Raw genomic sequence first — 24,884 nt, forward strand, 5'->3', positions numbered from 1 at the left:
TCGTGATGCTGAAATCGACGAAGGTAGAAATCAAGAAAAACATCAAGTGTTGATGGTTGACGAGACCACTAGTTTCAAGAAAAGGGCAAAGGGAAGAAGGGGAACTTCAAGAAGAACGGCAAGCAAGTTGCTGCTCAAGTGAAGAAGCCTAAGTCTGGTCCTAAGCCTGAGACTAAGTGCTTCTACTGCAGAGGGACTGGTCACTGGAAGCGGAACTACCCCAACTATTTGGTGGATAAGAAGGATGGCAAAGTGAACAAAGGTATATTGGATATACATGTTATTGATGTGTACTTTACTAGTGTTTATAGAAACCCCTCGGTATTTGATACTGGTTTAGTTGCTAAGAGTAGTAACTCGAAATGGGAGTTGCAGAATAAACAGAGACTAGTAAAAGGCGAGGTGACGATGTGTGTTGGAAGTAGTTCCAAGATTGATATTATCATCATCGCACACTCCCTATACTTTCGGGATTAGTGTTGAAACTAAATAAGTGTTATTTGGTGTTTGCGTTGAGCATGAATATGATTTGATCATGTTTGTTGCAATATGGTTATTCATTTAAGTTAGAGAATAATTGTTGTTCTGTTTACATGAATAAAACCTTCTATGGTCATACACCCAATAAAATGGTTTGTTGGATCTCGATCGTAGTGATACACATATTCATAATAAGGAAGCCAAAAGATGCAAAGTTAATAATGATAGTGCAACTTATTTGTGGCACTGCCGTTTAGGTCATATTGGTGTAAAGCGCATGAAGAAACTCCATACTGGTGGGATTTTGGAATCACTTGATTATGAATCACTTGATGCTTGCGAACCGTGCCTCATGGGCAAGATGACTAAAACGCCGTTCTCTGGAACTATGGAGAGAGCAACAGATTTGTTGGAAATCATACATACAGATGTATGTGGTCGGATGAATATTGAGGCTCGTAGCAGGTATCATTATTTTCTGACCTTCACAGATGATTTGAGCAGATATGGGTATATCTACTTAATGAAACAGAAGTCTGAAACATTTGAAAAGTTCATATAATTTCAGAGTGAAGCGGAAAATCATCGTAACAAGAAAATAAAGTTTCTATGATCTGATCGTGGAGAAGAAGTATTTGAGTTATGAGTTTGGCCTTCACTTAAAACAATGAGAAATAGTCTCACTACTCACGCCACCTGGAACACCACGGTGTAATGGTGTGTCCGAACATCGTAACCGTACTTTATTAGATATGGTGCAATATATGATGTCTCTTACCAATATACCACTATCGTTTTAGGGTTATGCATTAGAGACAGCTACATTCACGTTAAATAGGGTACCATCTAAATCCGTTGAGACGACATCTTATGAACTGTGGTTTGGCAAGAAACCAAAGTTGTCGTTTCTTAAAGTTTGGGGTTGCGATGCTTACGTGAAAAAGTTTCATCCTGATAAGCTCAAACCCAAATCGGAGAAATGTGTCTTCATAGGATACCCAAAGGAGACAGTTGGGTACACCTTCTATCACAGATCCGAAGGCAAGACATTCGTTGCTAAAAATGGATCCTTTCTAGAGAAGGAGTTTCTCTCGAAAGATGTGAGTGGGAGGAAAGTAGAACTTGATGAGGTAACTGTACCTGCTCCCTTATTGGAAAGTAGTTCATCACAAGAAACGGTTCCTATGACGTCTATACCAATAAGTGAGGAAGTTAATGATGATGATCATGAAACTTCAGATCAAGTTGTTACTAAACCTTGTAGGTCAACCAGAGTAAGATCCGCACCAGAGTGGTACGGTAATCCTGTTCTGGAGGTTATGTTATTTGACCATGACGAACCTACGAACTATGAAGAAGCGATGGTGAGCCCAGATTCCGCAAAATGGCTTGAGGCCATGAAATCTGAGATGAGATCCATGTATGAGAACAAAGTGTGGACTTTGGTTGACTTGCCCGATGATCGGCAAGCAATTGAGAATAAATGGATCGTCAAGAGGAAGACGGATGCTGATAGTAGTATCACTATCTACAAAGCTAGAATTGTCGCAAAAAGGTTTTCGACAAGTTCAAGATGTTGACTACGATGAGAGTTTCTCACTCGTATCTATGCTTAAGTCTGTCTGAATCATGTTAGCAATTGCCGCATTTTATGAAATATGGCAAATGGATAAACAAAACTGCATTCCTTAATGGATTTATTAAAGAAGAGTTGTATATGAGGCAACCAGGAGGTTTTGTCAATCCTAAAGGTGCGAAAAAAAATATGCAAGCTCCAGCGATCCATCTATATATGGACTGGTGCAAGCATCTCGGAGTTGGAATATACACTTTGATAAGTTGATCAAAGGATATATTTTATACAGACTTGCGGTGAAGCCTGTATTTACAAGAAAGTGAGTGGGAGCACTACAGCATTTCTGATAAGTATATGTGAATGACATATTGTTGATCAGAAATAATGTAGAATTATTCTGTAAAGCATAAAGGAGTGTTTTGAAACGAGTTTTTCAAAGAAAGACCTCGGTGAAGCTGCTTACATATTGAGCATCAAGATCTATAGAGATAGATGAAGACGCTTGATAAGTTTTTCAATGAGTACATACCTTAACAAGATTTTGAAGTAGTTCAAAATAGAACAGTCAAAGAAAAGAGTTTCTTGCCTGTGTTACATGGTGTGAAATTGAGTAAGACTCAAAGCCCGACCACGGCAGAAGATAGAAAGAGAATGAAAGTCATTCCCTGTGCCTTGGCCATAGGTTCTATAAAGTATGCCATGCTGTATACCAGATCTATTGTATACTCTACACTGATTTTGGCAAGGGAGTACAATAGTGATCTAGGAGTAGATCACTGGACAGCGGTCAAAATTATCCTTAGTGGAATAAGGATATGTTTCTCGATTATGGAAGTGACAAAAGGTTCGTCGTAAAGGGTTACGTCGATGCAAGTTTTGACACTAATCTAGATGACTCTTAGTCTCGGTCTAGATACATATTGAAAGTGGGAGCAATTAGCTAGAGTAGCTCCATGCAGAGCATTGCAGACATAGAAATTTGCAAATATACTTACGGATCTGAATGTGACAGACCCGTTGACTAAAATTATCTCACAATCAAAACATGATCACACCTTAGTACTCTTTGGGTGATAATCACATAGCGATGTGAACTAGATTATTGACTCTAGTAAACCCTTTGAGTGTTGGTCACATAGAGATGTGAACTATGGGTTTTAATCACATGGTGATGTGAATTATTGAAGTTAAATCACATGGCGATGTGAACTAGATTATTGACTCTAGTGCAAGTGGGAGACTGAAGGAAATATGCCTTAGAGGCAATAATAAAGTATTATATATTTCCTTATATCATGATAAATGTTTATTATTCATGCTAGAATTGTATTAACCGGAAACATAATACATGTGTGAATACATACACAAACAGAGTGTCACTAGTATGCCTCTACTTGACTAGCTCGTTAATCAAAGATGGTTATGTTTCCTAGCCATAGACATGAGTTGTCATTTAATTAACGGGATCACATCATTAGGAGAATGACGTGATTGACTTGACCCATTCCGTTAGCTTAGCACTCGATCGTTTAGTATGTTGCTATTGCTTTCTTCATGACTTATACATGTTCATATGACTATGAGATTATGCAACTCCCGTTTACCGGAGGAACACTTTGTGTGCTACCAAACGTCACAACGTAAATGGGTGATTATAAAGGTGCTCTACAGGTGTCTCCAAAGGTACTTGTTGGGTTGGCGTATTTCGAGATTAGGATTTGTCACTCCAATTGTCAGAGAGGTATCTCTGGGCCCACTCGGTAATGCACATCACTATAAGCCTTGCAAGCATTGTGACTAATGAGTTAGTTGCGGGATGATGTGTTACGGAACGAGTAAAGAGACTTGCCGGTAACGAGATTGAACTAGGTATCGAGATACCGACGATCAAATCTCGGGCAAGTAACATACCGGTGACAAAGGGAACAACGTATGTTGTTATGCGATCTGACCGATAAAGATCTTCGTAGAATATGTGGGAGCCAATATGGGCATCCAGGTCCCGCTATTGGTTATTGACCGGAGACATGTCTCGGTCATGTCTACATAGTTCTCGAACCCGTAGGGTCCGCACGCTTAACGTTACGATGACAGTTTTATTGAGTTTTGATGTACCGAAGGAGTTCGGAGTCCCGGATGAGATCGGGGATATGACGAGGAGTCTCGAAATGGTCGAGACGTAAAAATCGATATATTGGACGGCTATATTCAGACTTTGGAAAGGTTCCGAGTGATTCGAGTATTTTTCGGAGTACCGGAGAGTTACGGGAATTTGTATTGGGCCTTAATGGGCCATACGAGAAAGGAGAGAAAGGCCTCAAAAGGTGGCCGCACCCCTCCCCATGGTCTGGTCCGAATTGGACTAGGGAAGGGGGGCGCACCCTTCCTTCTTTCTCCTTCCCCCTTCCCTTCTCCTACTCCCACAAGGAAAGGAGGTGGAGTAGGACTCCTCCCTATGGCGCGCCTCTCCCCTTGGCCGGCTGCCTCCCCCTTGCTCCTTTATATACGGTGGCAGGGGGGCACTCCAGAGACGCAACAATTGATCCTTGAGATCTCTTAGCCGTGTGCGGTGCCCCCCTCCACTATATTACACCTCGATAATACCGTTGCGGAGCTTAGGCGAAGCCCTGCGTCGGTGGAACATCATCATCGTCACCACACCGTCGTGCTGACGAAACTCTCCCTCAACACTCGGCTGGATCGGAGTTCGAGGGACGTCATCGAGTTGAACGTGTGTAGAACTCGGAGGTGCCGTACGTTCGGTACTTGATCGGTCGGATCGTGAAGACGTACGACTACATCAACCGCGTTGTGATAACGCTTCCGCTGTCGGTCTACGAGGGTACGTGGACAACACTCTCCCCTCTCGTTGCTATGCATCACCATGATCTTGCGTGTGCGTAGGAAATTTTTTGAAATTACTACGTGCCCCAACACATCCTCCTCCTAAAAGAGGTAATATGATTTAACAAGTCGATTCTATCAACAGTACAGTTTTGCTCTACACAGATTTCAAACAGTAATGGGAACTTTTCCTTAAATGGGATCCTTCCTTCCAATTCATCGAACCATAGTCTGGCCACATCTCCCTTATTCACTTTGACCCCCCTGCCATTCATATATAAGTTTTTCACCTTCAAGAGAGATTTCCAGCATGGTGAATCATTGTTCTTTGCCTTAACCATGGCCACTGAGGTTTTCTTCAAGTATTTAGCTTTAACTATATCCTGCCACAGGCCATTTTGTTTTCTCAGGTCCTTGACCCCAGGATCCCTTTCTTTTTAGATCGACAAACGCGGTTCCACTTGACCATATGGTATCCTTTTTTATTTCCTTTCCTATGCCAGAAAAATTTCCTTCTCGGCTTATCCCATCGCTCTAAAGTGGTCTTATTAAGTAAAAAACATGGACATGTAGAAGGTTGGTATATGTGACAGCACCGCATTCACTTTAATGAGTCTCCCTCCCATAGACAGCACCTCACTAATCCAATTTTCACCATGATCGATGAATTTATTCTCCACAAAACTCCAGTCGCTGCATTTCAGCCCAGCATAGCTGACAGGCATGCCTAGGTATTTTATAGGGAAATTACCTATTTGGCAGTTAAACATCTCAGCATATTTATGCATAGTCTCATCGTCCGCACGGACAGAGAATATCTCGCTCTTTAAGAAATTGATTTTCAATCCTGACATGACCTCAAACAGATAAAGGAGCAACTTAATATTCAAAGCATTTCTAAGATCATCCTCAAAACACAAAATTGTGTCATCCGCGTACTGAAGAATAGCTACCCCATTTGGAATTAGGTCAGAGGCCAGACCATTGAATAAGCTAGCCGTTTTGTTGAGCTTTAAGAACCATTTTTGTTAAACAATCAGCAGCTAAAATCGATCGTTTCGACGAGACGAAGACAATTCGTGTAGATCATTTTTCCATACGAGGCCGTCCTGGGGGCGTAATTAGCCGAATAGTGGTCTGAATACAAAATCACAGTACTTCAAACACAACTTCGGCCTTAGAGATGGGTTCGGATGGCTATGGCCCAAATGTCAAAGTTTCTCCTTTTGACGATACAGAACTTTCTCGCTTTGAGCACTTTTTCATTTGAAGCCATCTTAATTGTGTTTTTGACCATGCCAAAATCTGATGTCAACATAAGCATCTCCGAACTTGTCATAACTTTTGCATCCGAGCTTCGTTTTAGACCACCTTCAGATCCATCTTGCTCTTCTCGAAAAAAGTCATCCCATGATGACTACCAATCATAAGTTTGAATAAATCTTGACATAGCTTAAAGCAATTTTTATGATTGTGTCATTTTTGAGCATCAACACCGCCTATGGCTGTTTTAAGTGCCCTTTAATTTAACGGGATCTGTCAAACAAAGTGAGGCCAGCTCTGGTCATACCCTTGGATGGCAAAGGTATCATCAAAATTGTGAACGGCACTCCAAGTTACCCTAGAAACGATTTCTCCGTTCCTCGATGCTTCCATATAACGAGAGCCCAATTTTTTAGGACCTAAGTTGCCGACAACAAGAAAAGCTAAACTTTTAGGACTTTACAATTGCTCCGAACTTGCGGTCTCAGTATCCGGGCCGTAGTACTTTTTGTCGTCACAGGATGCAGCTATCCATGGCTGCCCACGACGAGCAGCAGCAGCCGTTGCACATCCTCTTCTTCCCGTTCCTAGCCCCCGGCCACCTCATTCCAATAGCCAACAATTCCCTATTGACCTGTTCATTCAGGAATCATGATTAAAAAAACAGGAACAAGAACACTAGAACAGGCGAGGGCAGACGGCAGAGCCGCAGAGGGCGCGAGGAGAGACGTACCTACTGCCTGCTGCTGGCTGCTGCAATCGGCGTCGGCGGCAGTCGGCGTTTCGTTCTGTCGTTCCTCGTTCGTCGGAGGCCGCATAGACGCAGAGTTCAAGACGGCGATTAGACGACCAGCAGTCAGCGGAAGAACGACCGATACACCACATGCTCGCAAAGCAATGTCCGAGCCATTCCTCGATGACCATATAGGCAATATCCAAGAGTGATCCACTTAGGGCCTCTTTGATTCGCAGGATTTTGAAAATGTAGGAATAGGAAAAGTATAGGATTAGTGTGACATGCCAAATTGAATAGGATTAGCAAGGAGTGTTTGATGCCACATGAAAAACAAAGGAATTATAAAAAGAGGTTGGAGTGGAGGTTAGATTTCCTATGAAATGTAGTATAAAAGATTCCATAGGAAAAAATCCTATGGGATCCAATCCTATGAATCAAAGGGCCAACATACGAAAAAAAATTCATAAGGATTTCAATCCTCCAGAAATTCCATAGAATTCCTTTGAATCAAAGGAGCCCTTATCGTCCATCTTATCATACTGCTTCAAATCATCTCTACAATCAAGCGAACGCGGAGCAGCGACTGGCATTGCGCCGGTCGTACCGCTCCTGCCGCCGAGCCGCGCGCTCCGCCTCAGGCACAACGGCCCTCGAGCCCAAGGGACCGCCGGGCTAGTGGAGGAGGCGGGCCCGCGCCTTCTTTATCATGGGCAGCAGGTCCTCCTTGATGGCGAGGTGCTGGTGGTGTGGCGGGGAGAACGACGCGTCGATGCGGCCGTACAGGCTGCATGGCGGGGACGCAGGCTCATCCTTCACGCCGCAGTGGCGCGGGGGCTAGGTTGGCTCCTCCTTCACGCGGCGTACAATCTGGACGTCGCGGTTGTGCGGGGGCGAGGCCGGCTCCTTCTTCACCATAAAGAGCGTGGACGCCGGCTCGGGCTTGACACGGTGGCGCGGTAGAGAAGGCGGCTCCTCCTTCACGTGCGCAGCGATGGTGGCGACGACCCCACGTAATGGAGTGACCGCTCTGTCATTATCTCGATTTGACGGACGAAATCTTCGTCTGTCAGAGCGGCCTCCTTCAGGAGTCGGGGCTGCAGTAGCTCCAGCGGCTGCTGCGGCAGTGCCTGGTCCTCCTCGTCACCGGAGGAGATGATGATCTCCTCCAAGGCGGAGGAGGCGGCCCCCGTGGACGCTGACAAGCTCAGAGAGCGTCTGCGGCGGCACCAAGAACTGTTGGAGGAGGAGCTTCTGCCTACTCCGCCTGCCGGCGTGGAGCACCACGACTTCGACATTGCCAGAGCTTGGGTCGAAGAGGGGGATGGAGGGGCTCAGGCCAAGGAGGGGGCGGTGCTCAGGGAGGGGGGTGTGGCTCTGTGCATCGCTAGCGCACGGTTTAAATAGCCGCGGCAAGGCCCGGGCGAAGAGGCGGTCCGCTTCAATGCGGCGCAGCAGCGGAGTTGGTTCCTTGGGAAACTGCGTCCTCATTGAAGCGGCGGCTGCTGAGTGATCGCGCCGGTTAGCGCCGCCCTCCATCCCTCAATCCCTCTGTTCACGTCACGGCACCAATGTCTGGGCCGGCATGAATGCGGCCCACGCATCGAAAGTAAAGCGCGGGAGGGGCGGGGAGGGTTTTCTAATGGATCAGGACGATCAGAAGCGGGCTTGGGATCGGTACAGACTCCCGTAAACCTTCCCCATGTTTATGTTTGGTGTGCGGGAGAAAACATGTTCAGGCTGTCCCGTAGACCGATACACGCTCGCATTGAATGACTTCTGCGATCCGGACAACACGGTACAGACGGTTGCGGGAGGTTTACGGGTTCTTAATCGTAGCTCCCAAATCGTGTCCGGCGCACGATTTTGGGAGAGCTGGACAACTTGCGGGCTATCGGGAGTGTGTCCTCCCAAGCGGCACCCCCAAATTGCTGACTACTTTTTTTTTTTGGCATTTTCATGAACAGAGAAACTTTGCTTTCATCTCGCAATTGATCACGACGCTTTAGATTCCGTGCGCTCGCAGCTCCATAAGCTTGAGACGATGAGTTGGGGGCCGCCAGAGGATCGCGGGGCTTCCTGTCGTCGACGAGGCGAGCACGCCGCGGCTGGCGACCTGGGCGGCGCAGTTGTGCGTGCACGAGGCCGTCAGGGACCTGATGCCCAACGCTGACAGGCTGGTCGAGTTGGGCGAGCTACAGGCTGCCGAAGGCCACGGCCAGGACGAACTGATGCCTAGGATGAGTCGCCCGATGCGCTGGTTCACCACACCTGCCGCAGAGGGCCTTCCTTCAGGACACACGGCGAGGTGCTCGGGGGCGCGGACGAGACCATCGTTGCAGGTGCGGCTAACAGGAAGGTGACGCGGTGTCGTTGCTGGAGGCAGTCGCCGACGGAGTCGTGAACATGGGGCAAGGTGGCGGACGGGAGCGAGATGGAGGCACGTGCTCGGCGAGTTCGGGCCTCAGGCCGAGTGCCTGGCTTCTGGGCCGCGCCACCTATCCTCCTCTTTCTGCCCTCGTGCAGTCCCTCTTCGAGTCCAAGTGGTCCAGGTCACCGTCTTGATGAAAAACAATTCTAGAAAAAAATCCTAGGTTCTTTTGAGTTCGCAAAGGTCCCTGAAAGTTAAAAATACACAAAGAAAGATTTTTCCTCTTCTGCAGAGTTATAACCCAAATAAAGGGGATCATGTGGAAAATCCCCGAAATCAATGTAGAACACGAATATAACCATAAATAAGATGCAAATATATTGGAATATAACACAATAAACAGTAAAGTTTAGGGATGCATTTTATATGCATCACTGCTTCACGAAACAGCTGACAGGGAAGGAGTGCCCCCACTCGACGAAGGCCATGAGCAGCACTCGTTCATCTCTCGTCGGGAATGGCGTTACCTCTGTCCCGAACACCCTCCACGTGTAACGGATGGAGGGGAGCAACAACCCCTCCACCTCTAGCTTCTCCAACACCGCGTTGTGACACTGATGAGCCACAACACTGGCCAACGAAGGATGCCATTTCCAAGCACACCACGAAGACGTACACACTGGACGCAAGTGTAACATCCCAAAGAAGTAGGACACGAAAGGGGTAGATTTAGGATCAGTACATTTGCATAGCATGCATCTGAAAATGTGGGGAAATTTCAAACTTCTGTTTTGAGATGACAAAGTGATTGAGATTTGAACTTGGTGATGAGTTCAAGCTAGGTCATCATAAGTTTTGAAGTAAATTTCACCATGATCTTTGTTCAAATCCAATATTTGGGCATTCAAATTTAAACAATAACATAAGTAGTCTTTGACTCATAAACACTTACACAAGATAGATGGTTCTAAAACAAACATGAACCATACAAAGATTTTTGAATTCAAAATTGAGGTTTGAATTATTCAAACTTGAGTTCAAATGAGAAAATCCATAACAAATAAAATAAAATTCAGAAAAATATAATAAAAATATTACAATGCTCACAAAAGTATTCTTATCCAGAACAATATTTTTACAAGATTAATTACAAGACGAAATATCAATTCCCCAAAAACATAAATACTTTATCCCAATCTCCGTGATGGCCTCCGTTGCCTTGCTTGTATTCATCCACTTGCATTGCTTGTATTCGCAATTGGCAAATTAACTTTCATGATTGCTATCATTGTCTCAAATGCGATAACGAGCCTATGTAATTAGATTAGATAATCAGAGGTTAGCATTGTGAAATTGGAAAGAATCATAACTATATAATAACAGAGAAAAACAAACTGAGCAAGAACAGTTGAGTTGAGCATTATAGTACATAAATGAAAATGCTAATACAAAAAAGAAAGAACTTGAGAAGTACCTGGGTCGGCCATTTGTGTCTTGGACAAATACCAAATCACGACACTTGCTGTTGGTAATGTGAACCATTTTCTCAAGCCTATATAATTAGGAGACCAGCGTTAGTTATATCTTATATGTGTTGCTTTCAGGAACAAATAAAAAATCTTCCATGTCACTGGATTAAATGATGCAATGCCTGGCCAAACCTTACATGCAACCCCAAGAACAAACCAGAAATCAAGTAATGCAGACAATGCTAATTTTTTTAATAAAAAAACACTGCTCGTGGACCAACTACAGGTACCAACCCACCGGAACAGCTAGTTGTGCCAAGATATGAGATGACCCCATTGTAGTCATGGTGGTTTGGGTAATCTTTATAGGTTGTAATAACATGAATGCAGTCTTCAATATTTTAAACAGATCGTTGGTCAAAAATAGTATGTTTGAATCATGGAATACATGCATATCTTAAAAGAAGAGATTGACAGAGCTAGTATGTTGAGCAGAAGCATTATAGTTACCTGTATGTACTGGCATCCCACAAACATACAGTCCCGTCATCTAACATTGTAACCAGTATTGGAAGCTTTGGGTGGCAAGCAACCCAGGTCGTTTTGTGCCCACTCACGCTAAGAGTGTGAACAACTTTTCGTGTCTTCAAATCCCATATCTGATTTTCACACAAATTATGAGGCTTATATATGCAAACAACTATTATCAATCCTTTTATGAAAACAATCGTTAATGCTTAATATTCTTCACCTCGGAGTTGTGTGCGTCAAATTTCAAAGTAACCATCAAGTGCTGATGACCGCGATTGAAGAAATAATCGGCCATGACGAAAGGCCCCTTCAGTGTGGTTTCAAGAATGGAAGTTTTGATGTTCCAGACCTATAAATCTCATGCAGAGAAGACATCTTTTAACATTAAATATACAAATAAGTACCGAAATAACTGAATTAGTTGATTATTCACTAATTACAACATGCACACCGTACAAAGACTAAGGAAAGGAAGAGGCTATAACAAACCTTTACTTTGTCCTCATCGGTAACACAAGCAAAAGTGTTGGTGTCCCTTGGATTAAACTTGACACTGTGCACACCAACGTAATATGTATTCTCAGGTTTCACTTTGAAATTTTGAAATTTCCAGTTCTCGCTCGAGTCCCAAAGCTTGATATTTCTACTAAAAGAAGATGATGAAAGAAGAAGGTATGGCTTTGTTGGGTGAGCAGCCAGAGAGTTCACGGATTTCTTATCATAAGCTCTGAATTTCTCGACCTCATGCAGCTTAGTGTCGGTGGAATCATAGACATAGATGTATCCGCGACCATCCCCCACTACCAACCGTTTCCCTTCAGCGGTAAATTTGACTGAATAAACCGGATGTCCAAGAGACGTCTCTTTGATGTATTTAGTGACGCCATGTATCATGCGTGTAACCTTGTCTGGCACCTCATTGACCTGCAACTTCATCACAGTTTCCTGCCACACAATCAGCAGATTAAGCTTCACCAACTTAATTTTCACTGCATTAGCAACCACACGCTGGCTATAAAGTAGCAGTAATGATACCTTCTTCTGGTAGTCCCAAATGGAAAAATTCCCTCCCTCATGACCCGTCACAATCCTGTGATGCATATTATAGTGCAAATAAGAGGAAATCTTGGAATAACTAATATAAGAGTTGCGTACTGGATGGGCTATAATTCTATAAATATGACTCACCATGGCTTAGTGGGGTGCGCGTCAATGGATGTCACCAAGGTCGTATCCTCTATTGATCTTGATATGATCTGGTAAAACCAGTTAATATAATGCAAATAGTTAAGAGAATTAACCACTGCAGGAAATTAAATGATCAATCTACTACATTCTACAAAACAATAAAAAATTATCTAAGGCTCATCGACTGAAGAGTGCTGTTTTGATTGGAACGCAGGGATTTTGGAAGGAACGTGGAATATATATCCCAAGTCTTAATAGGATACATATGGGCATGGGTAGCTTGAATCATGCATGTCAACATTATAATTACCTGGCAGCTTGCTGGGTCACAAGTGATAGCTGTCAGCATTGCCCGATACACCTCTGCCTTAAGGTTCTTAACATGCACCATAAAGCCACTGTCCATATTCAGCTTGTCAACAATGAATGACTTCAATTTTCCATGGTCTTGCTTTGACCGTAGGATAATCATGAGCACCTCAAACTCAACCTTGTCTTTGGGAGGTTGTGCATGCATCTTCATTGTCACATACACAACCAAAGTCGAATGGGGCTCCATTATCTCTGTTTCCTTAAATTTCCCATTTATTGGTTTAATCCAGATGCCAACGTAATCGTTTGTATTGTTGGTTAGGGTCACTGGGCATCCAGATCCAGTAGTTTCCTTGTTTTTTGGCTCCAAGGGGAAGAGAAGCCACTGCGGGTAGACCTCAAGAAGCTTGCTAGTCTCAGAGGAACAGGTGTATATCTGCAAGCAACAGCCACAAATAATCAACTCACAAATGGTACCTTGACGTGCCATGTATAACAATTGGCGTGGCGTCCAGCTATTTCAAACAACTTAGATTTCACTATCGACTTCAGTATGCTGCAATATCTCTGGAATGCATGTTTGGATGCAACAAAAGGTACCTTATATCCGCCTGTCTCTTCGGGTTCCTTGGATATGCTGATTATTTTCTGCGGATGGAATGGTGCTGCAGAAACTCCCACTGACTGTGCCTCGTCCACCGACTCGGAGATAGAGCTACTTGCCTACATAACAAATGAAGATCACCAATTCTCATCACAGAAAAAAAAGGAAAGAATGAAGATCATCAAGACACAATGTAACATCTCATAAAAACAAACAACTTTTCTGCTTGACAAGAAACTACTGTTATAGAAGTTCAGCTTAATTACTGGTATAGATCAGTTATTATAGCTCGAGGCATCCTTTTATATGAAATTGGGTTGCCCAACTATGACAGTGATTTAAACGAAACTTAAGCATATGAAATACCTTATTGATAATAATAGTACTAGGTCCATCCTCTTGTCCAACCACACTGGTCGCTGAAGCGGACTCAGCTAAGTCTGCCAGAAGAACAATAAATACATGTTAGATTACACCTGTAATATCTGTAAGAGCACATATGTGTACTAGTGGTACGTAAAAGACACTTTTTAAGTTTGATTTCATCCATTCTTATTTAACAGCATGATGCAGAGTAATGGTCAGAGTAACATGGAAGATGCAATGTTACCATCTGGTAATGAAGCATGTGGCACCACCCTTCTACGCCCTAGTTTCTTGTTATTCTGAATCTTATCGTCCGGCCTGCAAGTTTATTGCAGCAAAATCAAATGCTTTACCAACAAGTAAAGGTAGGAGGTTAACTCATCGACATTTATAACCAACAAAATTCATAAAGTAGATAAAAGAGGCATGTTTGGATAATGCATAGAGCACGCCAAGTAACTGAGCATATTAATCCACCAAGATAGATAGAAGGGACATATACATTTGGATAGCTCTATGGCAGGCTAATTGAGCGTACTTGTGCAGGTACCTTACCTGGCAACATCTGTTTCCTTTGCCTCCCCTTTGTTTTTGTTTTGAGAACTAGGTACATCTGTTTTCTTTGTCTCCCTTTTGTTTTTAATTTGAGAACTGATCTGGTCGTCCTTCACCAATTTTTTCACCTGAAATAGGAAAAGAAAATTAAACAAATTCATATACAGTATTACAACTGATAAGCTTACATAAAACAATGTGGTATTTATTTGGAGCTCTGCTTTGTATTTAACAACAAAACAAATAGATTTTGGTATCATCCTGCATAATCAGTGAGGCACTAGGCGTAGTGTGACATACATACATTTATAAAGATGTTGTGCTGTGGCAAGGTAAGGCAACGATACCTCTTCTTGCAGATGAACAGCGGGCTGTGTAGCAACAATATGCAGAATCTTGGCCACAATTTCCTTAAGCTCGGCCAGCTTCGAGCTGTTCAAGTCATCGTTGGCAAGATGCACGGCGTTCATGTTGAGCTGCACGGCGTTCATGTTGAGCAGCACATCGAGGCAGACCCCGCGCAGCTTCTCGGCGATGTCTTTGGCGTTAAAAGCACGGCGCAGGACCCCCTTGCGCTTGCACTCGGCGAGAAACTCGGACGCGCGCTTGAGGGCCTTCTGTAGGCCATCCGCCGTGTCCCTCATCAAGTCGTCCACCATGATCTTGGGCAGCCCCTGCAGGCGATCGGCGATGGCGCTCAGGTTGAGCAGGAAGGCGTGGATCGTGCGGCAGTCCTCCGCGTTGTGGCTGGCCTTGTCCAGCGCGCTGATGATCTTGAACCCAAACCCCACGAACTCCTTTATGGTGCTGAAGCTGAACAGACCGTCCATCTCTTCCTCCGCACGAGTAGAATCGATTGATCGATCGGTCGGTCTACAAAATCAATGGATCGAAATTCCCCCTTTGCAGACGGTGGGCAGGTTCGAGCTGTACAAACAGAGGAGATGGATAAGGTTGTTAGGATAAGGAAAAGAGGGGTTAATTGATCCTAACAGAAACTTATAACGTTAATGAAGTGGTGTGGCCAGGGACCAACGTTCCTGGCTATACTCCCACATATGTTCCCACACGTGCCCTGATCGAGGGTGCCAAACCATTGTTGGTTTTGGTCCCCTGTCGCCCTGAGCCATATAAGATAGAGAGGGGCCAGGCAGCGGTTAAGTGACTGAATTCTTGACCTGCTCTCCTGCTCTCTCGACACAACTAAAGCCCTACCGATCAGGAAGATCATCTCCAGCCCGAGCCATAACAGGGCAGTGCCGCTGGCGGCCTGAGGGTATCAGGCAGACCCGAAGATGGACTGTGCCCTCTGCCTCGACTGCACCAGCTGTGGCAGAGGCATCTTCATCATGTAAGTTCACTCCAATCAACTGTTTAACGAGTAATTAGGTGCTCCAGGTAATGATCAGGTTAAGTTGATGTCTAATCTAAAGTCAATTAATATCCAACAATGGTGTCAGAGCTGATCTGATCATGTTAGGGTCCTAATTTTTTATTATGAGATGACGTTAAGTACAGCCTGAGTAATTAGCATGTTAATGATCAAGTTTTACCTGTATTTGCTACGGAACAGTGCTGATAAACATGTTTAAGAAATTAATTAGATTATGATAATAATGTTTACTTGCTCACGGTGCTGTCCTAGTTAATTAAGTGTTTAAGAAATTAATTAGATTATGATAATGTTTTTTTGACAGATAGATTATGATAATGTTAAGGCGACTGCTACAAATCAGCCGGATGATTTCTCTAAGAAATCATCCGCCTGGGTAGCCGTCCGATCTGGCGCTGGGTGTCCATTGGATCCAAGCAACACAGCCCCCGCCTCACGTCTTCCTCGTCTAATCCCATTCCACCAGAGCAACGCAGCAGGCAGCACTTACCCTGGCAGAGCCGTCGGAAGCGCTGCAACGCAGCTCCAAAAAGCCACCACCCACCGCTGCATCGCTGGCAGCCCTCCATTGCAGCGTCGGGCGGCACTTCGGGAGCTTCGGCAGCACCGGCGTGCTGCTCGGCTGCTCCATGGCAGCCATGGCCATGGCAACACGGCAACACCAAGCACAAAAAAAAGCATCGATGCCGCACCGACAACGTCTCCAACGAAGCTTTTGCAGCCACGACGGCGCTCCATTGCAACTCCGGCGGCGCCACAAAAGCTCCAATGCATCACTAATGGCACGCAGTACAGCCTCCTCCCATGTGCTTCGTTGCAGCACCGGCGGCGGGCGCCGCCGTCCTTAGCGCTGCGTTGCAACACAGGCGGCAAGCAGCTCGGCCTCCTCTCTGCTGCGTTGCAGCACCGGAGGCGAGCGGCGTTGCCCTCTGGCCTTCTTGCTGCGTTGCAGCACCGGTGGTGACGATGTGAGTGGCCGTCGTTGCCTCCTCCGGCTCGCAACAATGGTGGTGCACCATGGCGAGAATGAACTGCTGGTGGCTGTGACTCCCCTCGCTCGTGGCAAAATCAACTAACTGCGGCAGGATTGCAGCAAGTCGTGGTCTCCAGCGGGGCCGCCTCCGTGCGCCATGGGTACCTCCCGCCATCGGGTGCCATCGGAGACTCCTCCTCGCGTCGTGGACACCAGCCGCCACTCCCCGCAGAAGTCACCCTCCCCAAGAGCATCCCCGCAGGGCACCGAGGTATTGGTGCTCGTCGGGGCGCATACCGCAGCCAGTCCGTCCCGGCGGCCGAAGAGCGTGGCCAATCTCCGGCGAAGCTGATTTGCAACTCCACCTGAGCTTCACTGCAGCCGCTGATGAGCGCTGCGTTGAGGGTGCCGGCGAGCGCTCCATTGAAGCTCCGCCGCCCGCGACTTGCAACTCCAGTGGCCGACCACGAGGTTGCATCGCAGCACGGCTTCTGGGGATGAGTTGCTATGTTGCAACGCCGGCAACCGTCGAGGAAGAGGGTGTGTGGCGAGCTCGCGTTGACCGCCTAGGATATGCGTGGGAGAGAGGAGGCTCCGATGTCTAGTATTTCGGCCGTGGAGCTTGCTGCATGATGGCTGGGAGATGTACGCAGTGGCGTGCAGTGGCTGCGGCTGCACCATCATGCAGCGGTGGTCCGGTGGGTGAGAAATCATGGAGGGGGCGCAAAAGGGGATCACGCGGGGGAGAAGAAGACTAGCGGATGGGTGAGAAACGTGTGGACAGAGCCAGACATCACGGAAGGATAACACCACCGATGGGGAAGCGTTGTGTTGGTCTGGTAGTGGACACGCGTCGCGCGGAAGGAGAGGTTTACGCGAGAGAGATACGTCGGTTGATTTTAATACTTTTCCTAATGTTAATGATGTCTTTAGTTAATTAAGTGCTCTAATTAGATTAATTAGAGCAGTGCATTAGCAATCAGAAGGAAGTGATTCAGCACGGCAATTGAAAGAAAAATCCCTGCAAACCCTAATAATCCTAATTTTGCAAACAGAATTCCCAGTCGGATGAACCCTAGTAGAAGATGAACCCTAGAAGAAATCCCCCAAATCCGAAATTGAATCCCCAAAACCGATTTCGTGCACTGAACTGGAAGTAAAATTTAGAAGAGGTTCAGTACCTCAGCTGACGACGCTGCGCCGCCGCCTCTCCCTGACGGCCCGCCGAGCACCCCTGCTCGTGCTCGGCGCGGGCCGCAACCGCCGCCGTCGCTCTTCCGACGAAGAGGACGTGCGGGAACGAGGCGCTGAGCGCGAGCGCGGGCGCGGGCGCGGGCGTCGCCGCCGCCGATGACGGCCGGCGGGAAGGTGGATTCGGGAGAGGAAGTGGGAGTGGAAGTGGGGTTAGGGGAAGCAAATTGCGATTCCATCACGAATACAAATGGATGATTCCTTCTAATCGCTGCCTCTGATCTGATGTGTACACCACGACTTTGCGTCCCAGGTCGTCTCCCGTGGCGTGAGATGCACCATGCTCACTATGCCCGTCAACGCAGGCTTCGCAATCTCAGTTGATAGTCTCATTTTTAGTTTTTTTTGTCCCCTCCCCCATTCCATCGGTTTATTTTCGCGTCACCCTCTCACACAACGAAAGAAATCTGAACAGATCAGAACTTTCCATACTGGCGCAAGTTATTTAGTAATGTAGAATCAATCACAAACAATCTCTAAAGATCAAATCTAAATTAATTAACCTTACCTTAAATTCTCAATCACATTAATTAGAAAACAAATAATTGATTTTCAGAAAAATCGCTCAATCACATTGACCTTACCTTAACTCACGAATGGTAATCAATCTCCAAACAAAGGAAACAATACATCGAGGGAGCACTAAATAAACTCCCTTTCTTATGACATGTATATGATCTTCCCTTTCCTCTCCGTTGTCGAGCGCTCTTGATTCTCGAGGCCGATGCTTTGGCTGCGTCACTGGGTCGCGACGGTGCCGGAGGACGAGGACGGCGAGGCCGGGTGCCGCGGCACCGCGTTGGCCGCGACCGGTGAAGGGGGCGAAGAAGGGCAGCTTCCCTGGGCGTGGCCCTGGGAGTTGGTGCGGTGGAAGCAGCACCTGAAGGACCTGGCGTGGGTGACCGGCGCGCAGACGCACTTGGAAGCGGGCCCGTGGCCCGCGCCGGACGGCGCCGACGCCGACCCGGGCCACCTCCTCCGCGTATTCTTGGAGTTGTGACTGGCCGATTTACATGAAATTAATTCCCTCAGTTGTGGTGGCAAATATAATACACATAATCCATATTGTTATGCACTAGTGCGTGTGTGTGAAATAGATGGATTATGGTCCCGTACCCAATAAGATGGATATGTGTGTGTGTTAGAGAGAGAGAGAGAGAGAGGGAGAGGGGGGAGAGAGTGAGGAAGAGGGAGGGAGAGAGTGTATGTGAGGATTTGATAGTAAAAAGGTCGCCAATGTCACTTGATATGTATGAGAATATTAATATTGAACTCTTAAAGTTAATGTGGCCCCGTTGCAATGCACGGACGTTCTTCTAGTATTAATATATTCCCTTTTTCAAAAAAAAATCATCTGCTCGGCCGTCGAGCGCGCCGATGACGTTTTCGCTCGCCCGACCATTGATATCTCCGTCGTGTCGTTTCCTGACGTCCATCGTCTGGCTCCCGCCGGGCGTCGAGAATGGCATGGTCCTTAGATCCTAGGGCCACCGCGACAAGTTCGCTCAAGCGGTGCAGCCGCTCCGCGAGCCCTTCGAACACTTCTTGGTTCACAACCACCTCGATGTGGTTGTGACTGGCAGCTACTTCCACTGGTCCGCCGATGCTGTCGCGGAGCACGGTGTCCCACGCCTCACCTTCCTCGGTAGCATCATGTTCGCGCGTTCGAACACTTCTTGGTTCACAACCACCCCGATGCGGTCGTGACCGGCAGCTACTTCCACTGGTCCGCCGATGCTGCCGCGGAGCACGGTGTCCCACGCCTCACCTTCCTCGATAGCAGCATGTCCGCGCGTTCCTGCAGCGGGAGCATGATGCGACTGCACAACAGCCCATTGGCGACTGTCCCCGATGATCCTGACGCGCTCGTTTCCCTGTCGGGGCTACCGCACCGTGCCAAATGATGGACCATGTGAAGCAGGCGGACCACGGGGCATTCTTCCAGAGCATGAACGCCGCGGACCAGAGGAGCTTCGGCGAGGTTTTTAATAGCTTCCATGAACTGGAGCTGGACTACGTCGAGCACTACCACATGACCCTTGGCCGGCGCGCGTGGCTCGTCGGGCCGGTAGCACTCGCCAGAGAGGACATGGCTGGGAGAGGCACCGACGCGCTCTCACCGGATTCAGACAACTGCCTTGGGTGGCTGAACACGAAGCCTGCCGGCTCGGTGGTGTACGTCTCCTTCGGCACGCTGATCAGGTTCTCGCCGGCGGAGCTGCACCAGCTCGCCCGCGGCCTCGATCTCTCAGGCAGAAATTTCATGTGGGTGACCGGCGCCGTAGGCGCAGACCCTTTAGAGTGGATGCGTGAAGGCTTCGCCGAGCTGATGGCACGCGGCGACCGCGGGTTCATCATCCGAGGATGGGCGCCACATCTGCTCATCCTGAACCACCCTAGCGTTGGTGGGTTCATGACGCACTGTGGTTGGAACTCGACACTTGAGGCCGTGAGCGCCGGTGTGCCGATGGTCACGTGGCCACGGTATGCAGATCAGTTCAGTAACGAGAAGTTGATTGTGGAAGTGTCCAAGGTGGGTGTCGGTATCAAAACTAGCTGATCTCGGGTAGCGGGTCCCGAACTGTGCGTCTGAGCATTAATGGTAACAGGGGACAAGTGGGACATAATGTTTACCCAGGTTCGCGCCCTCTTAATGGAGGTAAAACCCTACGTCCTGCTTGATTGTATTTGATGAGTATAGGGGTTACAAGAGTTGATCTACCTCGAGATCGTAATGGCTAAACCCTAGTTGTCTAGCCTATGAGAATTATCTTAGCCTCTACGGACTAAACCCTCCGGTTTATATATACAACGGAGGGATCTAGGGTTGTACAGAGTCGGTTGGTGGAGGAAGGAAATAACATATCCGGACACCAAACTTGCCTTCCATGCATACAGGAGTCCTACCCGGACACGGGGGAAAGTCTTCGACTTGTATCTTCACGGCCCATCAGTCCGGCCCATATAAACGGTCTGGACACCCGGGGACCCCCTAATCCAGAACTCCCTCAGTAGCCCCTGAACCAGTCTTCGATGACGATGTGTTCGGCACGCGGATTATCTTCGGCATTGCAAGGCGGGTTCCTTCTCCTGAACACTTTTAGGATAATTCCATGCACAAAGGAACTTTATCCGGCTCTGTATAATCGATTCAACCCGTAGCCACGAAGGCAGGATATCCAAATAAAACAATATCTTTTACTGACAACTTTTTTCGGTGAAGCGTCACATTTGACCCTTCAATATTTCGAACCGTTTTCACGCCTCCCGCGTCGCGTTTCGAGGCATAGCCTCCATTGGCACATCTTATCAAAACGGAGATCGTGCCCGCCTACTGCGGGATCCTCATCAATACGGGTTTGGGTAACCCAACCGTGTCGTTCACATGATCTCTTCGGGAACAGGCGAGTTTTAAGGCTTGAGTGGGGGGGGGGGCGTTTGGTATTTTACTGCCTATAAGAGGGTAAAGATTCCTCCTTTTTCCCCACGCCTTCTTCCATCTCCTGCCTTCCCTTCCTCTGAGCTCCAGCGACCAAAATCTCAATCTTTCCCACCGCCTCTCCAGCCATGTCTGGATCCGGTTCTAAGGGCAAGTGGGAGGCCTCCTCCGTCACCGAGAGGGACATCAAGGAGCTCCAGGGTGCGGGATATCTCTCCGCGGATATCGCGCACAGGCTCCCTGCGAAGGATCAAGTCATCCCCACTCTGGAGCCCGGCGAAAGGGTTGTATTCATTCCTCACTTCCTCCGAGGGCTAGGGTTTCCCCTCCATCCCTTCGTCTAGGGCCTCATGTTCTACTATGGGCTAGATTTCCATGATCTAGCCCCGAATTCCTTCCTCCACATATCGGCGTTCATCGTCGTGTGCGAGGCTCTGCTCCGCATCCCCCACACTTCGGCCTATGGCTCAAGGTCTTCAATCCGAAGCCGAAGGTGGTCGATGGGCAGCACGCGGACTGCGGTGGCGCCATGGTAAGTGATAACCCACAAGTATAGGGGATCGCAACAGTTTTCGAGGATAGAGTATTCAACCCAAATTTATAGATTCGACACAAGGGGAGCCAAAGAATATTTGAAGGTATTAGCAGCTGAGTTGTCAATTCAACCACACCTGGAGATTAATTATCTGCAGCAAGTAATCACTAGCAAAGTAATATGATAATTTTGATAATAGTAATAGTAGCAATGGTAACGGTAACAGTGATAGCAGTAATTTTGTAGCAAGTGTAACAGTGATGATAGCAGTAGTAACTTAGCAAGAACAATATAAGATAAATTCGTAGGCATGGGATCAGTGACTTGTTGGATGATATTCATCATGGGACAGATATAACCTAGGGCGATACGGCACTAGCTCCAGTTCATCAATATAATGTAGGCATGTATTCCGTAAATAGTCATACGTGCTTATGGAAAGAACTTGCATGACATCTTTTGTCCTACCCTCCCGTGGCAGCAGGGTCCATATTGGAAACTAAGGGATATTAAGGCCTCCTTTTAATAGAGAACCAGAACAAAGCATTAACACATAGTGAATACATGAACTCCTCAAACTACGGTCATCACCGGGAGTGGTCCCTACTATTGTCACTCCGGGGTTGCCGGATCATAACACATAGTAGGTGACTATAACTTGCAAGATCGGATCTAAATCCTGGATATAATGATGATAACATAAACGGTTCAGATCTGAGTTCATGGCACTCGGGCCCAAAGTGACAAGCATTAAGCATGACAAAGTCATAGCAACATCAATATTAGAACATAGTGGATACTAGGGATCAAGCCCTAACAAAACTAACTCGATTACATGATGAATCGCATCCAACTCCTCACCGACTAGATGGCCTACGAAGGAATTACTCACTCCCGGTGGGGAGCATCATGGAATTGGCGATGGAGAAGGGTTGGTCATGACGAAGAACGAAGATCCCCCTCTCCGGAGCCCCAAACTGACTCCAGATGTGGCATGCCGATGAAGAACATGAGGTGACGACGGCTCCGTCTCGTGGATCGCGATAATTCTTTCTCCCTCATTTTTTCTGGAAAAATAGGATTTTATAGCGTCGGTTTCAGGGTCTGCGGGGCCACCAGGTGGGGACAACCCACCTGGGCGCGCCAGGAGAGGGGCGCCCCTGGTGGGTTGTGCCCACCCAGGTGCCCCTCTCCGGTAGGTCTTGGCTCCAGAAATTCTTATTTATTATATAAAAATTCCTCGCAAAGTTTTGTTCCATTCCGAGAACTTTTATTTCTGCACAAAAACAACACCATGGTAGTTCTGCTGAAAATAGCGTGAGTCCGGGGTTAGTTTCATTCAAATCATGCAAATTAGAGTCCAAAACAAGAGTAAAAGCGTTAGGAAAAGTAGATACGTTGGAGACGGATCAACTCCCCCAAGCTTAAATCTTTGCTTGTCCTCAAGAAATTCAGTTGATAAACTGAAAGTGAAAAAGAAAAACTTTTACCAACTCTTTTGCTCTTGTTTGCATAAATAAGCTTAAACAACACCCAGGTTTTCAGCCAACATTATAACTAACCATGCTGACAATAACTCTTAAAAATTATGTTAACTCATATCAATGACATAATCAGCTAGCGAGCAATAATAAGATATCTCAAACGGCAACACGTTGTCAAAACAACCATGCTATAATATGACAATAGTGGTATCTCGCTAGCCCTTTCTGAGACCACAAAACATAAATGCAGAGCACCTCCAAAGTTCAAGCAGCGACTAAGCATTGTAATTCATGGTAGAAAAGATCCAGTCATGATGCACCCAACATTAGCTACACACAATGCATAAGTCATGACAGCTGTGCTCTCAGGTTCTGGCGCTTGTTTTAGAAGGTGATGACACAACATAAAAGTAAATAGATAGTCCCTTCGTAGAGGGAAGCAGTGATTTGCAGAGGTGTCAGACCTCAAGTTTTAAAACAGAGGTAAACGATATTTTGAGACATGCACCCTTCTCATTTACTTCACGACCATCAGTTATCAATATCGTCCATGCTAAGCACGCCAGTGGCGGTTCCCAAGCGATAAAAGTAACGGTTTACTCCCCCTCCACCACCAATCACACTCCACGGCTTGTCCGAAACAACGGGTGCCGTCCAAACCAACAATAGTCCCGGGGGAGTTTTGTTTAGTTATTTGCATTTTTTTAGTTCGGGACTGGGAATCCCTATTACCGCCCTTTTCTCGTGCAATGGCGAGTGAATAAACACTCAACCTGAGAATAACCCGCTTAGCATGGAAGATACCAACCACCTCCTATCGTTTCATGAATGATCCAGGCACACAAAAAGGATATTTATTTAAAGTTTTTAGAGGTGGCACATGCAAATTTACTTAGGACGGTAGGGTAATACCGCATATAGGTAGGTATGGTGGACTCATCTGGAATAACTTTGGGTTCAAGGATTTTGATGTACAAGCAGAGTTCCCACTTAGTACAGGCGAAGACTAGCAATTAGATTGAGAAGCGGCCAGCTAGAGAGCAACAACGGTCATAAACATGCATTATGCATAAGTAACATTGGACACTACCATGAGTAGGATATGAACACCATGAACATAAATATCATAGAGGCTATGTTGGTTTTGATTCAACTACATGCATGAACATGTGCCAAGTCAAGCCACTCGAACATTCAAAGGAGGATACCATATCATCATACTACATCACAATCATTTTAACGCAATGTTGATATCCAAGATAAATCATTATCCACTCCTAGCTACTTATGCATGGCATGAGAAACTATAATCTCTAATTGTCATTGCAAACATGTTTAATCATAATGGGCTGAATCATGGATACTAGGTTAAACATATTTACACAAACAGAACAAGTCGAGTTCATACCCGTTTCTCTCTGCCATGGCCAGTTCATTGATATCGTCATTATTGCCATTCACTTGCATGACCGAACGATATGAAAATAATAATAGTGCAAGAGTGCCGTGGACTAAGC

General features: G+C 46.6%; 1 protein-coding gene and 1 pseudogene across 3 annotated transcripts; one reads left to right on the plus strand and one right to left on the minus strand.

The window, feature by feature from the left end:
- Nucleotides 1–6,696: 6,696 nt before the first annotated feature.
- LOC123055947 (scopoletin glucosyltransferase-like) lies at nucleotides 6,697–20,469 on the plus strand (annotated as a pseudogene).
- On the minus strand, nucleotides 10,310–18,134 carry LOC123054597 (uncharacterized). 3 transcript variants are annotated; one of them, XM_044478398.1, is made up of 14 exons: nucleotides 17,840–18,134; nucleotides 14,640–15,219; nucleotides 14,293–14,420; nucleotides 13,982–14,055; nucleotides 13,738–13,811; nucleotides 13,368–13,490; nucleotides 12,766–13,203; nucleotides 12,456–12,523; nucleotides 12,306–12,357; nucleotides 11,757–12,212; nucleotides 11,488–11,616; nucleotides 11,247–11,395; nucleotides 10,742–10,819; nucleotides 10,310–10,578 (listed from the first exon to the last, which is right to left on the minus strand). In XM_044478398.1, the coding sequence occupies exons 2-14, from the start codon at nucleotides 15,120–15,122 to the stop codon at nucleotides 10,497–10,499; spliced, it is 2,334 nt and encodes a 777-aa protein (XP_044334333.1). In that variant the 5' UTR covers nucleotides 15,123–15,219; nucleotides 17,840–18,134; the 3' UTR covers nucleotides 10,310–10,496. The 3 variants fall into 3 exon arrangements, with proteins under 3 accessions (XP_044334333.1, XP_044334332.1, XP_044334331.1); XM_044478397.1 differs by having other exon boundaries at nucleotides 12,303–12,357; XM_044478396.1 differs by lacking the exon at nucleotides 17,840–18,134 and adding an exon at nucleotides 16,176–17,437 and having other exon boundaries at nucleotides 12,303–12,357.
- Nucleotides 20,470–24,884: the final 4,415 nt, after the last annotated feature.

This window comes from Triticum aestivum, chromosome 2D (genome assembly GCF_018294505.1).
Source record: "Triticum aestivum cultivar Chinese Spring chromosome 2D, IWGSC CS RefSeq v2.1, whole genome shotgun sequence".
In the NCBI taxonomy this organism is placed as follows: Eukaryota; Viridiplantae; Streptophyta; class Magnoliopsida; order Poales; family Poaceae; genus Triticum; species Triticum aestivum.

Coding starts and splice junctions, on each gene's coding strand:
- LOC123054597 (XM_044478397.1), bottom strand. CDS start 15,122: ATGGACGGTCTGTTCAGCTTCAGCACCATAAAGGAGTTCGTGGGGTTT. Junction 12,213..12,302: donor TTTGGGACTACCAGAAGAAG/GTATCATTACTG, acceptor ATTGTGTGGCAG/GAAACTGTGATGAAGTTGCA. Junction 10,820..11,246: donor TGGGATGCCAGTACATACAG/GTAACTATAATG, acceptor CTAATTATATAG/GCTTGAGAAAATGGTTCACA.